The sequence below is a fragment of the Giardia intestinalis genome, chromosome 1 (assembly GCF_000002435.2).
Source record: "Giardia intestinalis strain WB C6 chromosome 1, whole genome shotgun sequence".
NCBI classification, from domain to species: Eukaryota; Fornicata; order Diplomonadida; family Hexamitidae; genus Giardia; species Giardia duodenalis.
In genome coordinates, this window is record NC_051856.1 from 821924 (window position 1) to 844854 (window position 22931).

At 50.3% G+C, this 22931-nt stretch overlaps 11 protein-coding genes and 1 pseudogene across 11 annotated transcripts; 4 read left to right on the top strand and 8 right to left on the bottom strand.

The window, feature by feature from the left end:
• Positions 1-99: 99 nt before the first annotated feature.
• Positions 100-756, top strand: GL50803_0017261 (Eukaryotic initiation factor 4E; the record flags this gene model as incomplete). The annotated part of the gene is made up of 1 exon (XM_001706362.1): positions 100-756. One exon carries the CDS (start codon positions 100-102, stop codon positions 754-756), a length of 657 nt encoding a protein of 218 aa, XP_001706414.1.
• Positions 757-902: 146 nt separating this feature from the next.
• Positions 903-3422, top strand: GL50803_0023897 (uncharacterized protein; the record flags this gene model as incomplete). Its single annotated transcript, XM_038045980.1, has 1 exon — positions 903-3422. One exon carries the CDS (start codon positions 903-905, stop codon positions 3420-3422), a length of 2520 nt encoding a protein of 839 aa, XP_037901604.1.
• A 56-nt stretch (positions 3423-3478) lies between these two features.
• Positions 3479-6574, bottom strand: GL50803_0014633 (uncharacterized protein; the record flags this gene model as incomplete). Its single annotated transcript, XM_001706361.2, has 1 exon — positions 3479-6574. The coding sequence occupies one exon, from the start codon at positions 6572-6574 to the stop codon at positions 3479-3481; it is 3096 nt and encodes a 1031-aa protein (XP_001706413.2).
• Positions 6575-7073: 499 nt separating this feature from the next.
• On the top strand, positions 7074-9377 carry GL50803_0017259 (uncharacterized protein; the record flags this gene model as incomplete). Its single annotated transcript, XM_038045912.1, has 1 exon — positions 7074-9377. One exon carries the CDS (start codon positions 7074-7076, stop codon positions 9375-9377), a length of 2304 nt encoding a protein of 767 aa, XP_037901605.1.
• Positions 9374-11485, bottom strand: GL50803_0017260 (uncharacterized protein; the record flags this gene model as incomplete). The annotated part of the gene is made up of 1 exon (XM_001706360.1): positions 9374-11485. One exon carries the CDS (start codon positions 11483-11485, stop codon positions 9374-9376), a length of 2112 nt encoding a protein of 703 aa, XP_001706412.1.
• A 7-nt stretch (positions 11486-11492) lies between these two features.
• GL50803_0014636 (Ankyrin repeat protein 1) lies at positions 11493-13907 on the bottom strand (the record flags this gene model as incomplete). The annotated part of the gene is made up of 1 exon (XM_001706359.2): positions 11493-13907. One exon carries the CDS (start codon positions 13905-13907, stop codon positions 11493-11495), a length of 2415 nt encoding a protein of 804 aa, XP_001706411.2.
• Positions 13908-13917: 10 nt separating this feature from the next.
• Positions 13918-14568, bottom strand: GL50803_0017258 (adenylate kinase; the record flags this gene model as incomplete). The annotated part of the gene is made up of 1 exon (XM_001706357.1): positions 13918-14568. One exon carries the CDS (start codon positions 14566-14568, stop codon positions 13918-13920), a length of 651 nt encoding a protein of 216 aa, XP_001706409.1.
• Positions 14569-15093: 525 nt separating this feature from the next.
• Positions 15094-15903, bottom strand: GL50803_008102 (ARID2 AT-rich interaction domain; the record flags this gene model as incomplete). Its single annotated transcript, XM_001706354.1, has 1 exon — positions 15094-15903. The coding sequence occupies one exon, from the start codon at positions 15901-15903 to the stop codon at positions 15094-15096; it is 810 nt and encodes a 269-aa protein (XP_001706406.1).
• Positions 15904-15917: 14 nt separating this feature from the next.
• On the bottom strand, positions 15918-16568 carry GL50803_0014637 (uncharacterized protein; the record flags this gene model as incomplete). Its single annotated transcript, XM_001706353.1, has 1 exon — positions 15918-16568. The coding sequence occupies one exon, from the start codon at positions 16566-16568 to the stop codon at positions 15918-15920; it is 651 nt and encodes a 216-aa protein (XP_001706405.1).
• A 555-nt stretch (positions 16569-17123) lies between these two features.
• On the bottom strand, positions 17124-17930 carry GL50803_0061641 (Ankyrin repeat protein 1; the record flags this gene model as incomplete). Its single annotated transcript, XM_038046291.1, has 1 exon — positions 17124-17930. The coding sequence occupies one exon, from the start codon at positions 17928-17930 to the stop codon at positions 17124-17126; it is 807 nt and encodes a 268-aa protein (XP_037901606.1).
• A 635-nt stretch (positions 17931-18565) lies between these two features.
• GL50803_0061643 (Reverse transcriptase/endonuclease, putative) lies at positions 18566-21028 on the bottom strand (annotated as a pseudogene).
• Positions 21029-21585: 557 nt separating this feature from the next.
• GL50803_0093800 (Ankyrin repeat protein 1) lies at positions 21586-22392 on the top strand (the record flags this gene model as incomplete). The annotated part of the gene is made up of 1 exon (XM_001706351.2): positions 21586-22392. One exon carries the CDS (start codon positions 21586-21588, stop codon positions 22390-22392), a length of 807 nt encoding a protein of 268 aa, XP_001706403.2.
• Positions 22393-22931: the final 539 nt, after the last annotated feature.

Below are 22931 nucleotides of genomic sequence, written 5' to 3' on the forward strand. Positions count from 1 at the left end.
GTTGAGCTTGACGACTTGGCCCGGACATCTAAAAGTATCTGAAATTATATATTTGTTTTTTTGAAAGGGCTTCAATAATGCATTTATTTCTTGGCCAGAATGACCGACTACTCGCTCCCGTTCGGGGTCCACCTCTATTTCACAGGAACCTTTGGGAGCCGCGAGGTCACAGAAGACTCGTTCCGAAACTTAGTCACGCAGATCACCACCACGCCAATCAAGACTATCGAGGAGCTCTGGCGTGTCGTCGATAACATCCCGTCGTTTTTGGATGCCAACGATGGGTTCACTTACTACTGGTTCAAGGAGGGGAAGAGCGTCACCTGGGAGAGTGAAGACAACTCTAACGGGGCGGTCTATTCGTACAGTCACGAAGAAGACGAGCAGCTGATCAAAAGCAATCCTCTGCACTGGGCACAGGTCAAGGCAGATCTGGAGGGCCGGGCCTTGGCGCTTCTGAGCCTCTTTGTTGGCTGCTCTTTGCCTGAGTTTACCGACCTTGTCAACGGGCTGCTTTTCAAGGTGCGGCGAACGAGAATCTCATACGAGCTTTGGCTTCATAAGGAGCCCTCTCCCGACGAGAGGAGGCTACTTGATCAGTGTTTATCAGCTGCACTGCAGATAGATGGCGCCAAGGCCAGGCATATACACTTGAAAACTACGCGCGATCTAATATCCAGAAGCCAGACATCTTCCAGGCGGTCATCAAGGGCTCCCTCTGAGGAACGGTCACGAACGCACAAACGCTCACGGTGACAGCACTCTCTAACCGCGTTGTCTACTCGTTGCATCTCAGGTGCCTATTTGTAAATTGAGCTGATTGTGCCGACTGCATTATCTGGACTGGTCCAAGTCCAGAGGGGAGTGACGCGTTTAGAAAAAGTTGAAGGAAAACATTGGCTATGTTTTCACTTCCGTTCTTTTGCAACCAGCAATCGGTCCCAGCTGACACATTTTGCAGCTACTGCGGAAGATGCATACCGCAGGGAACGAGCGCGCGGCTTACAGAGTCCCGGGTTTTCTGTGCATCTCATGCCCAAACGACTGCGTACTCGATCACCACAGACGCATGTACCTTTGGAAACTTTGCCCTTTCCTTTGATGAGACTGGGTTTTCCGTAACGATAGACTTGGATGTTCTTCTGGAGCACCGGCCGGATCTAGGGATAGGTATAATTTCCCGTTTGCCCATTACAGTCCTTGATGAGACACGGGCGTTTTGCATGGAGGTCTTCCACAGCAATATCCCCGTAGGAAATGAACTACCTGAGTACAACTCTGACGCCGCCTCTATCCCAGCTGGCACTCAACCTGACTGGTTGTGCTATCGGCAAAATAAGATACAGAAGTCCAAATATACTCTATACGCACAGTTCCCCACCTATGGCGTTCTTCAGAAATCGACACGCCTACATCGCTCCTCTAGCCAACTGGAGTCTTTGAACATGGGCCCTCCAGACAAGCGCTTCTGGTCTGCTAAGTTGCAAGAATCCAAAGAGAAGATATCTAAAGAGTTCCTCCCAATACATTATGTTTACACGGATGTCACCGCTTGCCAAATGAATTCTAAATGGCCGATTTATCTTGCCACTCCTCCGCAGGGCGCCAGTCTTCCTGGCTGCAGCTTCATTTCTATAAATATATATTGCTCTTACCTTCCTTCTGTGTTCCAGCCACTTCACAGCTCCTCTACAAAGGCCTATATTCTGCGTGCAGATCTTGCTAAGAGCCTCATGAACACATACCCACCAACAGATGTTATCACAGAGGAGTTCTCGGTTATTCTTGGCAAGTATCTTTGTCAGATAGCTGCACGTGTCGTCTACCCATATAAGTACCAAAATATAGCAAGCACGGAGGAGGCCATAAAGAACTTCTTCTTAAGCAACAGAAAGTCTCAAAACCACAAACCACCATCAGGCATAGATAAGGGCGTAACGTTCGGATCTCTTCTGAACTCGCGGCCGACGGGGTCGGAGGTCATAGTATATGTTTCTGGAGGACTAGAGACGCAAAGCTACAACCAGAAGAAGGACAAGATAACAACGAGCTACATGCGCTCTTACCTGTGCCTCAACCAATATGTTATTTCCTACGCAGCAGAGAGATTCAGGCTCCACCGTTTAATCACATCTAAGCCGGAGTTACTATCATCGCTAACACAGGATCTTTCGGTGACCTCAACCGAAATGAAGTTACTCACTACTGCGTTGGGCCCTCCGAGCCAATTGATAATGTGCAAAGTGTTTTATGAGTGTTACAAGAAGGTCGGAGGAAATTGTGCCCCATTTCAACTTCAAACGTGGAACTCAGCTAATAATTTCTATAACATAAATATATCCTTGCTTGCAAACGACGGATCTGTTATAGATAAGGTCATAGAAACATGTGACCAGCATAACACAGAAAAGAGCGACGTGCTGACAGCTGAGGAGTCCTCCAACATACAACCCAGTACCGTTATCTTTACAAGCATAGTCAACTTGACCTCTCTCTATGACAAGTTGCTGGGCTCTGATGACCAGCAGGACGACGCTCCGTCAGTACAGCTTTCGACCACTACCAGCCAGCTCGGAGAGCGCTCCCTCACCGACATGACCAGCATAGCAGGGAACATGGACGACGAAGACACAGGAGCAGATAGCTATCGGGTCTTTGCCGGGCTCATTGGACACTGCTCGTTAAGACCCATGTTCCCGGCGATATGGGTCGCATACCGTATCTCCTTTCCTAAAGCAGATCCCATGGAGAAGCTTCTCACTACTGTTGGAGCCTCGTTTCTTAGCACTCTCGGTAATGCTTCGGGAGAATTTATCAAAGGGTCAAGCACATCGCCGTACTATGCCTCGCTCCGGGGCCGCACGATAACAACGTCAGGTGCAGCCGCATCAGCCACAGCAATCTCATCATTCAACATCCTCGCCGTTTCACTGGCAGATGATGTCGTGGACAGCAAGCAGATGGGTGTGCATGGAGGCTCGACTGAAGAAAGCGGTCCCGCAAGGATGGGCGGATCTAGAGTGGTTTCGGCCATTTATGACATCTTACAGACAAGTACAGTACCGGATGGGTCAAAGAAGTATATGGGGTCTCTTGGAGATAACATCACGATCGATGCGCTGGATCGCATATATCCCCAAGACTACAGCAGGTCACTGTACTACTCTGAACCGTCTGTGCCCGTTTTTGCCAAGCCAAGGTATCTTTTTGCGCCGAGCTCAACGCCCAATAACTTTAAAATAGATGAGCATTTACTAGAATCTATATGCTTAGGATATGGCGATTTTATGAACGTTGACGCTGTGCGGCGAATCCTGGAGGCAAACCATGCGGGTCTGAGCTCTCGGCTGTTTCTTTGTGAACAGAATGGGCAGAAAATTTTCGACCGAGTGCAGAGTAATCATCGCAGACCCTCTCAGTGAGTAACTTAAGCTTACAGCCGTGCGAAGATAAAGGCAAACCACAAGCTGCACACTGTTTACAACCCGGATTCTGGCTCTATGTCGCCTGGTGCGGTGATAAACCCTTTAGAACTATTTATTAAAGAGATGACGCCCACATCGGACACCGTATTCGTCCTAGTAACACACGCATACGTGAAAGGTGCCATGGGAAGCTCATCAAAGTCTATTATGTTGGTATTGTTCCACTTCAAGAGAGGGTTCATATAGATCTCATAGAATTGCTTTCCAGATGGATAGTCAAACACCTTTAGCACACCCGTATCGTGCTGCGAAACAAGGAATTTCTTAGACGTGTTTATAAAGGCAGCCTTTGTGTGATTATATGCACTGCGGATTGAAGAAAAATTGTAAACAGATGCCGCTGGATTAGCGTGGTCGCTGCGAACATCGTAGTGTAGCACTCGTCCATCAAGTGCAGCAGAAAGAATAACGTGTCCATCCAGGCCGAATGTGATGCTCTCGACAGGTAGCCCAGAAAACTTGTCCAATGTAAGAACAGGCTTGGAGCTGGAGGACAGTGTGCGCACATCATAAAGTAAGATCTGCCCTGACAGCGTACCCAGTCCTAGTAGAGAGGATGACAGAGAGTAGCTGCATTTGGTAAACTGTGGAGCCCGTGGGGCCAGCTCGTTTGCAGACACCGGTAGGAGGTTGGTTATGGGAATATCATTAACTAGTGTGCATAAATCGTAGTTGACCACGCGCAGAGCGTCTTGAGCGACGGAATAAACCTCGCTGAAGGATGATCTAAGGGCAAAGTCTAAAATGGTACGACCAACGTCGATGCTATGGCTTTTCAGTCGCTGCTTATGCGCAGCACTGTGTGAGTAGTCATAGAGCATGTGTCCAAAAAGCAGCTCACCATAGGAGGTGGCTGCAACAATAACGTTTGCAGAGGAACTCAGCCACGTGAGAGCCACAATGGAGTCTTGGCTGTGCCCCTCTGTCTTCCTGCGGCGCATGAAGGGAATGTCCACCACGTAGTCACGCCTAGACGAGTCCGTGATTGTAACATAGCGATGCATAGACTCAACAAGAGGCGCCGATCCATCAATAACAAACACATCTCCTTGATCAGTACCGATCGCAATATCAGAATTGTAAGGGGAAGCACGGAGTACGCTTGGGCGACCGAACCTAGACATCAAGGAAAAGGTGGACTCCGTCGGCAATTCTGGTGGTGTTGTTGAAAGACGAAATGGGGAACCAAGAGAGGACACATTAAAAATACTGTAGCTTCTAGGCTCAATGATCCTAGAGATGTGGCGTGCACAGAGTTTCTTCGCTGTACGCGCAGGAAGGTCTAAAGGCATAATGGTGGGTGTAAATCGCCAGCTATGGTACTGACCCTCCAGCTCTTGAAAGTATAAGGAGGGTCTGTTCCTCATTATCGGAAAAGTGCCTCGGGAATCGATGGATGATGCACTCTTCGCAGCTCGGTCTGTTTTCTTCTTCTTCGAGATGGACGCCTTATCTTCTAGCCTTTCCAGTATGAGATAGTGAGGAAAAGAGTAACGACTCTGTATCTCCTTCACGTATTCGCGCTGCTTTGTAGGTGCAATGGAGACGCCATCAATCGTCTTGAGGGAGGGGAGCAAAGCAGAAAGAAGGGGAAGGTAATCGGGTCGTGTACCAATTGACATAAGGCGCCTAACAACAATGGTCGGAAGATCGTATCTGATGGAGTCCAGTAGACCGCTCATTATTGAGAGTTTTGTAGCGCTGTCCTCTCCCTTGAATTGGCGTATGATACTCTTGAGAACGTAACTAAAGAACGACTTAGATTGACGAAGCTCTCCGGTGCCCTGGATATCAGATCCCTGGCCCTTTTGTTCTTGTTCGGATTGCTCTAAAGAAGGGGAGGCCTGGACTTCACTTTTTTGTGCCAGAGAAGATTTCTTATCCTCTGGAAAAGACAAGCAATCCACCTGAGGACTGTCTTGATTATGTAAAAGGGCTTTAGCAGATATAAGATGGTTTAAGTCCATATCGTTTGTATTGCCTGCAGGGGACTCGCCTGCAGTATTGTATGATAACTCGAATGCTGGTGCAAGCGACGAAGAACCTTCGAAATCTGCACTCTGTATCGTGAGATGGCCCCGATCACTAATCAGGACATCTGATGTGTGGGCATCTCCAGACGCAGTGTATGCAAATCGATGAAAACCGGTGCCCGGAGAAACTCTCTTTTCACTGTAATAGTTGATGCTCGATGAATGGTCAGCCATATGCTCATAGCTGCAACCGGACAAGGATGCAGATTGCTGTCTCTCAGTGCTTTTATATTGCCTTAGCTGAGCTTCCTCAAGGCCCTGCTCAGCTCTTATGCGTGTAGGATTGGTAGTTCTTGCAGGAAACGTGGTAGTGTCTGTATGGTGTAGATGTTCAAGAAGCATTCGTTCAGAAAGAAAGATACCTCCTTGACGCAGGATGTTCAACAGGTCTATTTCGTGAGTCGAGTCTGTAAGGTCTTTCACTTTAGTAAATGATATGAGCAAGCGTGAGGTTTCAGTGATTTCCTCGAAGGGCACTTGAAGTATAGCACAACGTATACAAACGTGGCTAGTGCTCTTGAGAAGTACTTCATAGACGTCACCAGCCTTCTGCCGCTCACTCTCAATGGAGGTTGAAGAAACGGGTGCTTCAACGGGATGTTTAGTATCTATAGGCTGTGAATAATGCTGTGGCTTTGTGGATAACGCGTGCACTTGCACAGAAGATGAACGCAAAGTATCTTTAGGTTCTGCCTCTCCACGCTGTCGAACAGCTGAGGAGAACCCAAGCCAGGATAGGAAGTTACTGTCTGAAACATGCTTTCTCACACTAATCTCTTGATAAAGCATAGATGTAAACCTCTCGTAGACGGTAGCTGCTGGTCGCTGGGAAACGGGGCACGGGAGCTTGAGCCAGAGGTGGCGCAGATTTGGAATTTTTCCAAGAGTGTCTAGGAGCACAAAGATATTAGTAGGGTGGAATGCAGAAAGGTCGAGGACATCAAACTCATATTTCTCCGGGGTGCACAATCCTGATCTGAAGTGATCTGTGATAGGATCGGAGAGTGTGTCACCCACAGACGGAACATCAGCGCGACAGATGGGACACTTTTCCATGACACTGCCCGCATTTTCCATTGTATGCCGCGCTGAATAGCTAACGGCGTTTTTTAAACAGTCTTTCCACACTCACGCAGCAGATGCCAGTTCGCAACAAGTGGCCTATTAGTTAAACAATCTTGTTAGCAAAGAATGCTTTTCAGGCACTAAAACATGACACCAGACAAGCATTTACTTGTTGATAAAGAAAAGAACGACGGTGTGGAGCAATTTAAACTGACGGTTTATTGGTAGCAACTGGTAAAATGTCAGAGGTTGTACTAAGCCTCCTAAAGCCTATGGAAAAACTCTTGTCCAACCAATCATTCATCTATTCTGACTCTCATGAAAGAGTTATAGAACAAGACTAATACTATACCAACAATACTATGCCAGGTGCTCGTAGCTTTATAGTGAGGTGCCCAAGACGAAACCTGCACCAAAGTGCTTAGGTCTGGAGGCTGTCACCCGGGATAGCAAATTTTAAATTGTTCTCCGACGCCACTTACGTTCAGGCATGCTTCCAACGCCGCCGAGTGCTGCGCTATCGTTCTTCAGAAACCCAGTGGTGCTAAGCCATGCAGTCATATCTGGTATTTCACGTGAGACAGGCATAGAATCATACGGCATCTGTTTGCCCGCCAAACAAGTGCCTAAGCAGCTCGCCACTCAATTGACGGTTCTCGTAAGCACTAGCTACTTGCATGTTTCTGCATTCTATCAGTTAAAGAGCTCTGCTGGTGATATCCGCTATTACTTGCTGGTCATTCCTCGAGATGACGCAGCCGACGTCCGCCCATATATGTCATTGTATGGCATACTGCGTGATAAGATGCAACTAGACTGTGGTTTATTTGAACCCTTAGCGCTTCAGCTGCTAGATTTACTGGACACATTTAGTCGCTTGAGGTATACCCACGGGGCAATTTGTCCAAGTAATATTTACCTTAGTCCCGCCCAACTGTCCGTACGGCTGGGGCCCCCAATGCCCTTTGCTGCCTATCTGATTGATGTAGAAAGAACTACTATGATTGACTCTTCTGTCCACAGTTATGATGTCTGCATACCACCAGAGTGCTTTCTTATCTATAAAAGCACAATAAACTGTCTGCAGCCAAGCACTGATGCTTGGATGGTTGGCGCCTCACTGCTTTACGTTGTTCTTGGCACAAAGTTCATAGAGTCCCATTTCACCAGTTCATACAGTGACTATCGGGTTGAGCTAATAACACTTCTTTTCCATGCTCTCGGTCCTCCTCGTCAACTTGGTTCTCTGCCACTGCAAAAAGAGGCAGAAGAAAAGCTCATCTCGTCATTTGAAGGGATCGTTCCATACTTAGATTGTTCCAATCAAATAAGTTTTCCTGGGGCGCTTAGATTGAATGGCTTTAGAAGATCTGTTATAAAAAGAATCGTTACGGGTCTTATGACCTATGACTTTAATAGTCGGCTTAGACCAGGTCTTGCTCTAGAAATAATGAAGAAGGAGATAGATCGATTGGAGCCCACGAGCTGCACGCCTAACTTCCATTCTAGTTCTGACCACGCAGCACAGCTTTTGCATACAGAAAGACAAGATTTACACACATGCCAAAAACGCAGGAGGAGCCGTTCAATGTCTCCACACAAACGTAGGAGCACATCTAGTCGAGGCCCTTCACTAGCTGTAGACGCACCGTCTTCCCATCTGTGTGTGGAGACCCTTGCCAGACAACCCGTCAATCATCGTTCGAAGTCTTCTAGCACCGACATGGACGAACTAGTGAAGCAGGTACGGAGTTCTATAGATTATGGTGCAATAGCTGCAAGCACAATTAGTACTCGGGCGCTCAAACGAGCCATGGTGTCCTCCCCGATTGAGTCAGCGAGGGACATCCAGGCCACGCTCCAAAAGGAATACGAGACCCGGCCATCTGTAGAAGATCTGATTATTCCAAGCAAGGCGTCACTAAGCAGAGGCACAGCATCGATAAAGCCTCTTACCGTCGAGAAAGACAAGCCCAGCAGAAGGTCTGAGAGCGTGCATTATAAAAGATATTCAAAAGTACTGCGAGAACAAGTCTCTAGAGAGCTTGCATGCACAGAAAGAAGACTTAATAGCGATCGTAAGCCGCTTTCACAATCTCTTCAGTTGTCTGCAGACAACCCTAATGCTTCGCGTGATTCTGTCAATGAATTTAGTGTTGCTGCACCCGAATACGACCGAGGCGATGGGCTTTTTGTTGACAGCATGGATGCGCCTCTACTGGAGATTACCAAGGAGCTTCCCCTTCTATCAAAGGGCTCTGATGTCAAGGCATACACACAGATGTCGCTTCCGGTGACACTAGCTTCAAAGATTCGCGAGCCAGTGTGCTCAGATAACAGGTATGAGCCTCCAATCTCTGATGACTCTATAAGGTGCCAGAGTACGGGGAAGAAAGTTGCGAGAGACATATGCACCATCGTAATACACCGTCTGTCTACTCCGTACAAGGCACAGCTGAATGTTGACTTTGCAGTGGAGCTCAAGCCGGCAGGCCATTCGTCAAGATCCTCATTTATTGGTAGCATGAGCAATGTAAAGATAGCAGAGCCCCCAGACTTCGGAATTTCTGTCCCCACAAACGTGGAAATAAAAGTCGTGAATTTTGATTCTGCATCAAGAGACTACTCCGGGGTACTTAGTGGTAGATTGGTTGTGTCCATTAATGCACCCCTAAATACCTGTAAAGTCATTTCCTTTAATCTCCGTATAGACATACGAGAAATGCCAAAGCCTCAAGAGTGGATGCTGAGCACAAATGGTCTGGCATCTGCTCTGCTGGAAGTTTTATACTAAGCAACGGGTGAGAAGTTCTGCTTTATGGTCTTGAAGATTGTTACCAGTGTGTCATATGGAATTATTTCATCCTGGTATAGTGAAAGGGTTGTGTAGAGCCGTACGAGGTGTTGCATCTGCTTTTTAGGATGTGATGAGCTGTCCTCCTCTGGAAAAAGGGTCTTCCACTCTGGGGAGTGTCCCTCGCTACTGATTGTCAACCGAAGTTTCTGGCATTCCCTTTCCTGCACAGCTAACGCCTCTAGGACATCCACTTGCCTGGAGGCATCCTTATGTATCTCCGCACCATCTAGCTTACTCTTGTATACATCTGTTAGGTCTACCAATTGCTTAAGCGTCACGCTCCGCATGTGCTTCTTGCAAGAAGATGCAATAGTCTGGGCAACAAAACGCGGGCCCTGCATACTAACAAAAATAGCGGAAGAATCTCCCCCACACTCTTGTGAATACGTGTGAAGGGCCAAGAAAAACCTAATCAACACAAGATCTAACATATCATTTCCGCACGATAGGGATATGCCCGTGTACTTTTGTATGACCCTTGAAATAAGGCGCAGCAGCACAGGGTCTTTTGCACTATCATGTGTTCGACTAAAGTACTCACACCACTCACGAACAACCGCTGGCCCGTAGCAGATCTTTTGGTGCTGCAAGTCCGGAGAGTCAGAGAGAATAGCGTTCTGGGTCAGACTATTTGATGAGGATATGATGGTTATTAGAGCCCCTGTTACAACAGGGCACACGATGAGCTCTTGCAACTGTTCCACAGACCCTTTGTCCAGAAAGAAGATCCTGTACAGGTACTGCCCGATGATGCTGCCCCTAAAGGTACTCATAATGTGTACCAATAATATGAGCACTATGTGCACTGGTAGAACAGGTGGCATTTTCTGTATGAGTGCCTGATTTGCATCCATTGAAACGGAAACAGAGAGCGACTGTCCTCCGTTATAGCTACTGTCCAATATCATGCTGTCACCCATTACACTGCCTTTGCTTGTATCTACAGAGTCTATGCTTCTAGAACTAAGGGCCAATCCTGTTGATTGCAAGGGTAGAGATGGCGCGCCAAGCTGTCCTCCTTGCGGATTAGAGTCTGTATCTGCTTTTTCATCATTATTGCTGAGACATCCTCTCACGGAAAAGCTGTATATCGGCCAACTAATGTTGTGCTGGGCAACCTTCTCGAAGCGACAATGCTGAAGAGATACTAAGATTACAGGACCAATCACCAGCTCAATAAGGCGCTGAGTAATGATCCTCGACACCTCCATGCATTGCTCCTCGTGTCGCACAGAGCTCAAGTCAAGGAAGAAGTCTAAAATATCTGAGATCTTCTCATGAAGCTCTTTTATCTGAGATCTTTTCGCTGGGTCATGCGGTGGGCAGTATGGTCCGTCGCTCAGATTGGCTAAGTCGACAGACATCACCAATAGCTCGTAGCACATATAAGAGATAAATGGCCCCAGCAACACGCGATTTATCCACTCTAGGAGCTCTGGCAATTGGCCTCTGTGAGTCTGGCTGTGCTGCAGTGAGGCCAGTATTAACCCTTTAACAGCCATCTGCTGGTCCTTCTCACCTGTGGCGTAGCAGTTGGTAATCTTCACTAAAAATGGATATTCGCCGCCAACACTCAGTAAATTAAGCTGCTTAACTGTAATTGACGAGGCTATGAACTTGAGGCTTGCAGTTGCGTAGCCGCGGATGTCCGGATTTGGCGATGACAGGGCGGAGGTGAGCACGTCCTGCATAGGCTCAGACTGCAAAAGCAAGCTAAGCATGTCCTCCGTTAGATTCTGAAGGAGATAGGCATAGGACATAACAACCTGTGTCTTTATTTCTAAGAAGTTGTCTGCCTTGCAGTACACCACCTTTAGAAATTCAAGGTTGTCACTTGTAATGGCACTCTGGACATTTTCAAGCCCTGAGATGCTTCCCCTATGAAGTAACGTCGCAAAGAGCTCTATATTTTCTCTAATATCCGAGCTGTTCTTAGATGTAGCTGGGAAGGCGTTACAGATAACAGAACGTACATACATTATGTTCTCCAAGCTATTCTTATCCTTGGGGGCTCGAATACGGCGAGTGGCTACCTCAGGAAACATCTCTAAATTAAAATATGTTTTTTCGACATTCTTCAAGAACAGACAAGACCTGAGACCTAACGCTTGGCTTGGGGGCAATGGAGCGTGCAGCCCAGTAGAAGACGTCCTTCTTTTTTGCAGTTAAAAGCTCTGCTTCATGAGGATAAAGTTTCCTCACTATATCTGAGTGTCCATGGTATGCAGCAAACATGAGTGCAGACCACCCGCTATCTGTCTGCATCCCTGCCTCCTGCTTAATGAGGAACTTCACCGCTATACTATTTCCTATGGCGGCTCCAATCATCAGCGCTGTGTAGCCCCCCACTGTCCGCTGTCCTGCCTGTGGTTGTGTCTTGAAGAACAGCGAATAGTTCCGAGTTGCTACTGAGTACATGAGCCGAGTAAAGTTCCACTTCTCGTTTCCATAGTCCATGAGCGAAGAAACTATATCTTTTCGACCATATTGCGCAGCAAGAGCTAGTGCGCAAAGTCCGTGCTTCTTTTGCAGCCCATGTTCTTTCTCAGCTAACAGCCGTGCGACATCGGCATGCCCATTTTCCACTGCAAACATCAGGGCACTCATTCCATGCTTAGTTTGGAGCCCTGCTTCAACATCTATTAATGCCTCAACTACTTCGACGAACCCTTGGTTTGCTGCTATCATCAATGCTGTTTCTCCGTTGCTTGTGACTAGCCCGCCCTCGTGTGGCAGCAAAAGCTGCACTACTTCATGTCTTCTGTACTGTGCGGCTAGCATCATGGCTGTTCTTCCTTCCTGATCCTGGAGTCCTGCTTCTTCTAACAGAAGCTTGCAGACATCTGTATGACCATACCGTGCTGCGATCATAAGTGCTGTTCTCCCCGTGCTTGTTCTGATGCCCCGCTCTATCAGGAGCATCTTAACATTGTCTATTTCACCTGTGTATGCCGCGATCATCAGAGCCGTGCTCCCTGTGATCTGGCATTTACTCCGTCTATCTGTAGAATGAAACTCTAGCTGCTGTGTGTATATATGCCCAAGAGTATCCAAGTAACCTATAAGGTCGTGTGCATTCCTATTACATACACTCATCATTAGCCTGGTTTGTTTGTCTACACGCTTGTGAAGGGGGGAAGAGAGGGTGATGGGGAGTTCATCAGCCGCTATTTTATGGCATAGCAGCGATAATATGAGGGTGTTTCCTCTGCGTAATGCCTCTTCAAAAATGCCAGAGTCTAGAGCGTCAATGTTGTCTAAAACCGTATCAATTTTCGAACATTGCACTGCATGCATAAGTCTTTCCCACGGGCTGCTTACGCAGTCTTTGTCCTCCAACAGTAACATACATTCATGTCGCCTCATTGTGCGAGCAATATCAAGTGCGCTCTTTCCTGTCTTTGTTCTCAGCCCTGCCTCGAACTCCAACAGCGCTTCCACACACTCGAAGTGATTGTTCTCCACAGCAAGCATTAGAGCGGTATACCCATCATTATCTTGCATCCGTGCCTCATGAGGAGCCAAAAGCCGAACAAACTCTAACTTTCCGGCAGAGGATGCCAACATTAGGGCAGTCCTGCCATCCTCTGTTGTATGCCTCTTTTCTGTGGGCAGATACTTGGCCACTTCGTGCAGACAATCCAGCAGGACACACTCCATCAGCGTCGTCCTTCCCTGGGGCATGTCGGGTTCTGAAAGAGTTTCTGAAGAATCTAAATTATGCTTTTCTGTAAATAGTGACGGAGGAACTATGGATGTGGGTTGACCAAATTGAAGATAAGAAAACACACACTGCAGGGTTTCAGGTGTATAAATAGACGATTCCGCCAGCACGGCTGCACGGCTGACGTACTCTGAAGTCTCACTGCATTGCAAAGTACATAGCTCAAGAAGAACAAGGCCAAGGCAATGCTTCAGAGATATGACATCTGTTAAAGGCGCTTCGGTCGCTATGCTCATAGATCTAGTCTCCAATCCCAACAGGAACAGAGGATCCAGTAAGACTGGCCCCTCCAGATTGTAATTAGAGATGATATCTGCGGCACCAAACCTTACAGGAAGCTCAGAGAACTCCGCTAGATTGGAAGAGAGGTAGTCAATGGCCTTTTCAATGCTTTCTGCAACTCGAAGAACAATTGCTTCACTAATGTGGGTACAAGCGTGCGCCTGGCTATTAAGAAGTACAGCTAGTTGTAGGGGAACGACGTTAAACTCTAAAAGAGCTTCAGAGTCCGATAGGACAATTATCTTGTAGGCAAGTATGCTCGGGTGGCATAGTTTCTCGATTGCATGAATAAGTCGAGTGAAAGGTTTGGCAGATCTTCCCTCCAGTCTGGTAAAGTTTATGTGTCGGACAAAGACCTGCTCGTTGTGTTTTACAGAGAATGCGCGATATGTAACAATATCCCTACCTTCAAATATCACGAGACAGTCTCGATAGTGGGTATTGATAAGAGAGTCAGACATTAAGGTCGATTTATTTTTTCCTTTCCCCTCCTGAGGACCGGAAACGGAGTGAGTTACGATAGGCCTTGCAGAAAGAGGAGATAGATCCATGCCATGTCCACGCATAGCATCTTTGTGGTCGGCACACACAGAGCCTTGTCTTGGATCCCTTCAGTCTAACAGACCGGGGAGTCTGATGAAGCCTTTCTTCTATGCGTGCAAGAACGTGACGCATATCATCTTCAGTCTTGTGAGTGAAAGTTATAACTCGCCGCTGGTCGAAATCTGCGACTGCGTCCTCTGCAACCCCCATTATCTCGGCCTCGATGTTTTCTAGGATCTTTTTCGATGAATACCCACGCAAAACCAGTCGATCATACAGTTCCTCAGTGCCTAGACGCAGAAGAACGACGATGTCAAACCAGCGAATCGGGAAGCGTTCGCAGGAATGGTGGTCCACCAGGATGTTCTTATTCCTCTGGATGAGTACCTCAAGAGTGTCCAGAAGCCGCTCCTCATCCGGAACTACGGAGTTGAAGACTTCGTCGTAGCTCTCTATTAGTCCAGAGCTGTGGACAAGATCGCTTACATTGACATATCTATAATCTGGATGGAGCTCCAAGAAGCGCTTAGCAAGGGTCGTCTTCCCAACCCCAGGGGTTCCTGTGACCAATATCCTCATCGATGCTGATAGTCTGTTTAGTCCCAACGCCTCAAAAGTAGCTTTTTCGAAAATGCCTCAACTGATCTCCGCGGACTCCGTCACAAACCTTGTCCAGTGTGCGATTTACAGATAAATTGAGCCGGAAGTAAGAACGGAACACAAACCCCTGGCTTAAGAGAAACACGACCACCAAATAGGTAATCACACTTTCAGTCTTGTCACCTATGTACATGTCCGTGCGTAAATATTTGGTAAGGATTGCTTCACAAAACACCAACGCGTATCAAAGACAACGTCCTCGAATTGAATGATGATGCCACCCTGATGGACATTTTTTCGAGAAAAAACTACAGATGAGATCCAATAAGTATCACATACCAGCAACTATAGACGTGCACTGCAGGATATGCAACTTTTTATACTACCAGTTTGAAGTCTTCGAAGTGTGGCTTTTCTGCCATGCTTTCAGACCTCTGTAGGCCAATCTACCAATGAAAAGATGCTAACTGTGATTATGAGTCCCAACAATATGCAACATAAATACTACCAGATTGCCGTCTCAGTCAGAAATGGTGGGCCTTGGAAACTCCCTGCTCCATCCTCGTCACAAGAGGGTGCAATCATATGGCAACTAGTGGCCAGTATCGAGAGGGTGTGGAGCCTTGGGAGGAACTCAACGGCCATATCATGGACTTTCTCAACGAGATGAGAAGGAAGGTCATAAAGAATCAGTCTCTGCAACGACTGATGAAGGAGTCGGAAGTCTGGAACAGTTGTCAAATAGGTCAGAGGGCCAATTGTAAGACTTACTACCTCGTCAAGTCGCTCTAAAAGATCTGCAAGCAACTTATTTGTAAATGGCTGAGACTCATTGTAAAGTTCCACAATCTGCTGTGGGTAGTCCATGTTGCCTACTGCCTGTTCGCCAGGCTTCTTCACGACTTGGAACTGTAGGTTTCGTAGAGCTTGCAGACATAATGTCTCCTCTTTCTTCTGTGTAAAAAGGATGTCCGGTATAGTTGCAAGCTTGTCGGACAGCTTGGCACTCATAGATCGTCGCTCTAGATAAGATACTGAAGGGTTGGTTGGGGTATGCAGGGCAGCGAGCGCTGAAAGAGACTCATACGGCTGAATATATTGCTGATACTTTTTTTTCAGCATAGAGGAGGCAGAGGTCGCTGATTTCGACAGTCCAAGTGCTCGAGAAACAGCTGCCCAGGAGAAGTTGGACGATTGGGTTTTCAGTTGTTGCACCGCGTGACAAAGAGACTCCACGGTCACAGAGACCCCTCCAATGGTCCACTGCACTCCAGGATTTTTCTGAACACATAGCTCACATATATTGTTGTCCATATCCTTTTGAAAAACTACCGATTGTGTTTACATCTGTTTACAACTCTGCAGAGCCGACTGGGGGTTGCCGCATATGCACCGTATGCTTCCCTGAGCATATATGTGTCGAACTCTGCCTCTGCTAGCTGGATGTTGAAGACACTCGTTGTCTTGTCGGTTGAGGTGCAACCATCTGCTCCCTTCTGCAGTTGACTGCACAGCTGGCACGTCCTTGCCACGTAGATGGCCTGGATGGTCTTCTCCGGCAGCGCTACTTGATAGATGAAGGGGTACTGCTCCAGCCTCCCGTTGTCTCCGTACCTAATTCTGCCGCGAACCGCCTCCTCGTCGACATGGAGCGCCAGCCTCCCGAAGTCCTCGAACGTCAGCTCTCGGATGCTGTGCCTTGGGTTGCAGAACGTGCTGCTGTCCGACAACAGCTTCACGGTTATCGCAGAGTATATCTCGGCCAGGCTGTGATACGACTTTACCCAGAGGTAGCCGAGGCTGCACACCGGCGCGAGGAGGGTGCTACACAGGAAAAGCGTCCCGGTGTCGTATCTGTGCATGATGTTTCCAAGGACCACCCCGTGGAGCATCATGTTGATGCACTCGTTGAGCGTCTGGAAGGAGAGAGAGGAGTCCTTCTGGCTCTTGTTCGCCATGAGTTCTCTGAAGTACCGCATCTTCTTGTCCTTGGCAGTCCTGTCGACGTAGAAGGACGCCTGGATGCAGGGCAGGTGGTGGTAGTAGCTGCATGTCACGAGGGCGAAGATGAACTCGCAGAGAAACAGCCTTACCCCTACAACATGATCCACTTTACCCCCTGATTGTTTCCAGTGTTGTGTTGTTAGGGCACGCCTATAGATGTGGTTCAAAGATTTTACAAATAGACTTACTTCATTTATAACTGTATTTAGAGATGGAGGTAGCTAGTGGTTATGAATGTAGAGCTTTTCTGACACCTTTGCTTATCAAATCTGGTGCGCTCTCTAAGAGACTTTTATATTTAACCAATACGCGCGCATCGGTTACCGCTCGACCGTAGCCCTCCTCCTCTTGCCCCCTGCGAGGACGCCGCCACTGGCTAGACGCGGGCGTCGTTGCTGCCCGGCCTTCTCGTGACCTCCTTCCTTCATGAGGTGTGCTCACCCCTCTCCGTCAGCACCACTCTCTGACGCATACACAGCTTGTCCATCCGGCCCTTGAGAAGAGCCACATCACACGAGGAAGGGCGCCGTTTACTCGAGGAGAGAGGCGATTGCGTCGTGGCCATGCCTCCTTGCGATGTCGAGGGCGGTGGTGCCGGGCGGGAAGCCGAGCCACTCACGGGTGGTCTGCATGCCTTTCTCCTTGTCCATCAGGAGCCTCGCACACTCCAGGTGACCACCCTGCGCTGCATGCATGAGCGCTGTCCATCCGTTGTTAGTCTTCATGCCGTCTTCTTTGTCTACTAGAAGCCTCACGCAGTCCGAGCAACCGTTGTCGGCTGCGTGCATGAGGGCAGTCCACCCACTGTTGGCCCTCATCCCGCCTTCCTTGTCCAGTAGAGCCTCCGCACACTCGCGGCGCCCATACTGTGCTGCATACATTAGGGCGGTCTTCCCATCATCCGTTTTCATGCCACCCTCCCTCTCCAGGAGGAGCTGCACGGACTCCAGTTTGCCGCGCCGTGCTGCGTACATAAGGGCGGTGGTGCCGTTGTTCCTCCGTTTGCCGCCTTCCCTCTTCAGCAGGAACTTCACGCATTCCGGGTGGCCCCCGTACGCCGCCCGCATGAGCGCGGTCTCTCCAAGCTTATTCTGTGTGCTACCTTTCATCTTCAGCAGAACCTTCACGGCTCTCAGGTTTCCATACTCTGCTGCTGACATGATGTCGGTCTCGACGAAGCCGTATTTCAGCAACAAAAAAGACGAGAGACTCAGCCCGCTCCTCCCTTGTTGGTGGTAAAACTCTGCGGCTTCATCGATGCTCCTATCAGAAGCAGACCCCTCGGTGTCCTGAGGGCGACGACTCGCCTCCGAATCCCTGAGCACACCACTCGACATTTTTAACTTCGTCTGCTTGCAGGAAGACACTGCCACGGAAACACACACTTTGCTCTCTGCTTCACTGAAAACGGTTTGTCAACTGCTGTCCGAGCATCTCCGTGAGAGCCGCCGCGCTGGGTGGGCCGCCCGCTCACCGTCCGGGGTCCAAGGTTCAGATCTTGAAGCTCGAACTCGTGCCCTCATACAAGGCCTCCTCCCCTGTGGGTAGGCGGGTCTCACGCTCGTTCACTTCTCCAATCCAGGACTCAGAACTCGAAGCTTGAGCGTCGAATGTCATGATGATTTACTCCACCCACCGGTTGCTTCCAGTGGTGTGCTGCTGGGGCCTGCCTGCAGGTATGGTCCAGAGATCCCACGGGCAAGCTCTTGCTCAGTCCCTGACTAGTCCGGAGACGAGGGTTGGTCGTGTATCAATATAAGGACCACAGTGGTAGTAGGAGGAGCTATTGCGTTCCTCAGCTGTTCTACGGGCGTGTGCTCGGTCTAGGTGTGCACATAGGTCCTTTTGGAGATCAAGCCATCTCATGGACTCACTGGTCTACTAGGGTGCCTCTCCTTGCTCTCCCCTCACGGTGAGTGAAGCTCTGGTCTTTGTTGTCATTCTCAATACTGTCCATGTAGATCAGCAGCAGCTAGCGGGGCTTTCTCTTCTGGTTGGGATTCAACTCGGTTGTGTGTCCAGTCTTTGCACCTTCTCGGTCGTTGTCGACAGGTCCCAGGGGTGGATTCATTCAGCTGTCAGAAGTAGGATGACAGGAGACGGTCGCTCTGGGTGACCAGGCTTTCGGCCCGGCCCGTCTGATCAGCTTCGTCGGGTGCTCGTTCGCCTCTGCAGCCATGTGGGCGATGGCGAAGGCAGCCCGGACAGAGAGCTTCTCAACGTCCACGTGGAGCTCCTCGAGGTGCCCCTTGGACTGGGGTGGAGGGATCCGTCTGTCCCGTAGATGATCGGGAGCGTCCCGTCCCTGTACTTCTTGACCTTCTCGTTGTAGTAGGCATCCATCTGGCGGAGCTGGATGACACCCACATCTATCGCCTTGCACTTGTCGACAAGCCAGATGTCGGGCTTCTGGTTCTGGTCGCTGAGGTGGCTGTGGGTCTCGACTTCCAGTTCCGGTTGAGCTTCCCCGAGACGCGGAGGCACAGGCACGCGACGATCATGTCGTGCCTCGTGGTCGAGGGTCCACGCCGTGTGGCAGCCCGGGCAGGTGCCTCTTGTCTGCGCCATGATCGAGCCGCCCTTCTCCTTCAGGGCCCTTTCCTCCTCGGTCAGCACGCCGCCGCTCTGTCCGGAAGCTGGTGTGCGCGTGAGGAGGCGGTTGAAGTAGGCCCCTTCCCCTGCAGTGCCTGGCCGTTCACCGGCAGCTCCACCGGGTCTCTGGTCCCCTTGTTGACGTCCAGGGAGGCCCATACCCTCCGCAGCTCGTCGTGGTAGGATCCAGGCATGAGCAGGCCCAGGCCGCCCTTCTCCTTCGGGTACGCCAGGAAGTCGACCAGGCGATCGCAGCTTCTGTTGGTTAGTGCTGAAGCCTTGTGCGACGCGTCTGTTGAGCTCCTCGTAGTCCGCCTTGTCCGATGTTACTTCGACCAGGGGGGCGTAGCTCACCATCGGGACCACGCAGTGACATCAGGATGAGCTTCTGGTGGGTGGTTATGGGGGCGTTCTCAATCTTCCTCAGGGCAGTCACAGCACCTGCGATGACCTTTGGAGCTTGCAGGAGTGGGGGACGCCGGGTGGTTGAGGAAGGTCACCTCCTCGCCCGCCATGGTGGACTTGCATTGTCGCTCCTGATCGTCAGGCCCATGGCGGCAGCCTCTGCTGTGGCCAGCTGTGTTATCACACCTGCTGGGTACCCTTCGTCGTGGAACGCCACGATGTCGTCCGCTAGGCAAGGAAGGTGATGCCCCTCTCCCTGAGGCGTCTCAGGAGGCGCTCGATGGCCATGCAGAAGAGGAGCGTGCTGAGCGGGCTGCCCTGGGGGACGCCACAGACCTCGCACTTCACGTCCCGGCTGTGCCTCAGATCGAGGAAGTTCCTGATGTAGTCGATCAGGACCTTCAGGATGCCCGCCTCGTTCAGGGCTCTGATGACCTCCGCCTTCGGGAGCGAGTTGAAGGCATTCTTTGTGTCGAGGGAGACGGCGTGCTCCTGTCCTGCTGATGAGCTCGTGGGCCCTCCTCACACCTACCGCGTACGCGTTCTGCTTGAAGGCGATCTGCTCGCATGAGAGGTAGTTGGCATGCTTGATCAGCCCTTCAGCAGGACGCGGTGGAAGATGTTCGTGACCATCCGCCTATCGCGATCGGGGTATCCGTCGGACTCTTTCGGGATGAGGATCGCCCGGAACTCGAACATGGCCATCACGTCGGACATCGCCTCGGGGTGGGTGGTCAGCTCGTTGTACGCCTGCGTGAGGTACTTCACGAAGCTGTCGTTCTGCTTCATCGCCTTGAGCTGGACCGGCCCGAGGCCAGACACGCCTGAGGCCTTCTTGTTGAGAGTCCTAACAGGGCCTTCCTCATTTCCTCCTCGGTTGCCGCTCCAGCCCGTCGAGCTCATCGATGGAGGGTAGTCAAGGCCAACGTAGCCTTCGGGGGGACGCACGGGTGTCTCATCAAGGGCGCGGAGAGCCTTAGCAACTGCTCCGAAGCTCAGCGCGTTGTTCACCCTGTTTGCTATCCGGCGTCTCGCCTTCTCGGGGTCTGGGTCTGCCTTACTCTGGGCCTGCTCTACTGTGTTGCTTGAGTCCTCTGGGGCTTCCCACCAGGGCGTTCAGGCCCCTGATAGCAGGGAGCGCGACCCCAGTCCCGGCCTGTTCGATGCTCGCGATCATGCGTGCCCCCTGGTGGATGAGCATAGCGAGCTCTGTCTGGTTCGGTACTGGGCCGGAATGATCAACTTGTCGTCGCCCAGCACTCTGTGTCTGTCATCGTTTGCTTCTCTCAGGTGCTCGGTTGGTTGCTTGGCGCTCTCGCACGGTAGGCCACAGAGCCAGCGTGTGTGTCCTGCTGAGAGAGTAAACGTCTTTGGAGTGGTCCCCCGAGTAGAGACTCACGGCTTGCTCTCTGGGTGTCCCTGAGGTACGATTTTGCATTCGTAGTGCAGATCTGGTCCTCGCGGGCTCTCCTTCGCCTCAGGTCCAGCTGTGCGCACGCCCACGGAACAGCCGAGGAACGCACAGACCCCAGATCCACAAACGGAGGGAGCTCCTCCTATCACCGTTGTGGCTATCGTTACGACCCGCGGCCAACCCTCATCTCCAGACTGGCCGGGAATTGAGCGAGGCTTGCCCGTGGGATCTCTGGACCATACCTGCAGGCAGGCCCCAGCAGCACACCACTGGAAGCAACCGGTGGGTGGAGTAAATCATCATGACATTCGACGCTCAAGCTTCGAGTTCTGAGTCCTGGATTGGAGAAGTGAACGAGCGTGAGACCCGCCTACCCACAGGGGAGGAGGCCTTGTATGAGGGCACGAGTTCGAGCTTCAAGATCTGAACCTTGGACCCCGGACGGTGAGCGGGCGGCCCACCCAGCGCGGCGGCTCTCACGGAGATGCTCGGACAGCAGTTGACAAACCGTTTTCAGTGAAGCAGAGAGCAAAGTGTGTGTTTCCGTGGCAGTGTCTTCCTGCAAGCAGACGAAGTTAAAAATGTCGAGTGGTGTGCTCAGGGATTCGGAGGCGAGTCGTCGCCCTCAGGACACCGAGGGGTCTGCTTCTGATAGGAGCATCGATGAAGCCGCAGAGTTTTACCACCAACAAGGGAGGAGCGGGCTGAGTCTCTCGTCTTTTTTGTTGCTGAAATACGGCTTCGTCGAGACCGACATCATGTCAGCAGCAGAGTATGGAAACCTGAGAGCCGTGAAGGTTCTGCTGAAGATGAAAGGTAGCACACAGAATAAGCTTGGAGAGACCGCGCTCATGCGGGCGGCGTACGGGGGCCACCCGGAATGCGTGAAGTTCCTGCTGAAGAGGGAAGGCGGCAAACGGAGGAACAACGGCACCACCGCCCTTATGTACGCAGCACGGCGCGGCAAACTGGAGTCCGTGCAGCTCCTCCTGGAGAGGGAGGGTGGCATGAAAACGGATGATGGGAAGACCGCCCTAATGTATGCAGCACAGTATGGGCGCCGCGAGTGTGCGGAGGCTCTACTGGACAAGGAAGGCGGGATGAGGGCCAACAGTGGGTGGACTGCCCTCATGCACGCAGCCGACAACGGTTGCTCGGACTGCGTGAGGCTTCTAGTAGACAAAGAAGACGGCATGAAGACTAACAACGGATGGACAGCGCTCATGCATGCAGCGCAGGGTGGTCACCTGGAGTGTGCGAGGCTCCTGATGGACAAGGAGAAAGGCATGCAGACCACCCGTGAGTGGCTCGGCTTCCCGCCCGGCACCACCGCCCTCGACATCGCAAGGAGGCATGGCCACGACGCAATCGCCTCTCTCCTCGAGTAAACGGCGCCCTTCCTCGTGTGATGTGGCTCTTCTCAAGAGGCAGAGAGAAAATGTCAGATAGGTGGGTTTGTGTGTGCCGGAAAGCAGTACAATGGAAATGGTAGCATATAGATATATGGAGATAGCGATATTATTAATGGAGTATGGCGGCAATGCAGAGAATGACGGTGAATACTGGTAATCCATAGGTCAGATTCTTAAAGGCTGAAAATCTAAGAGCTCTACTAGGACTGCTTAGCATAGTAGTACGAAGCTCGGATAAGAAATTATAAAGTAATTGATAAGAGTATAGAAATGAAGATTTACAGACAAGAAGAATAAACTAACGTAATAGCAAATACTACAGGACCATAAGCTGAGTGTATAGCATCATTAAGCAACAGAGTTCTGTTGGAAGCCAAGTCTACGCCATCACTATAATTTAATCAAGTGTGCTGCTACACATTATAAAAGGAAAGGAGACCTTTGTAGAACCTCCATTATTATCACAGCGATCATGACAGTGAGATATCAGGTATTCTAGATCCACAAAGACTCAC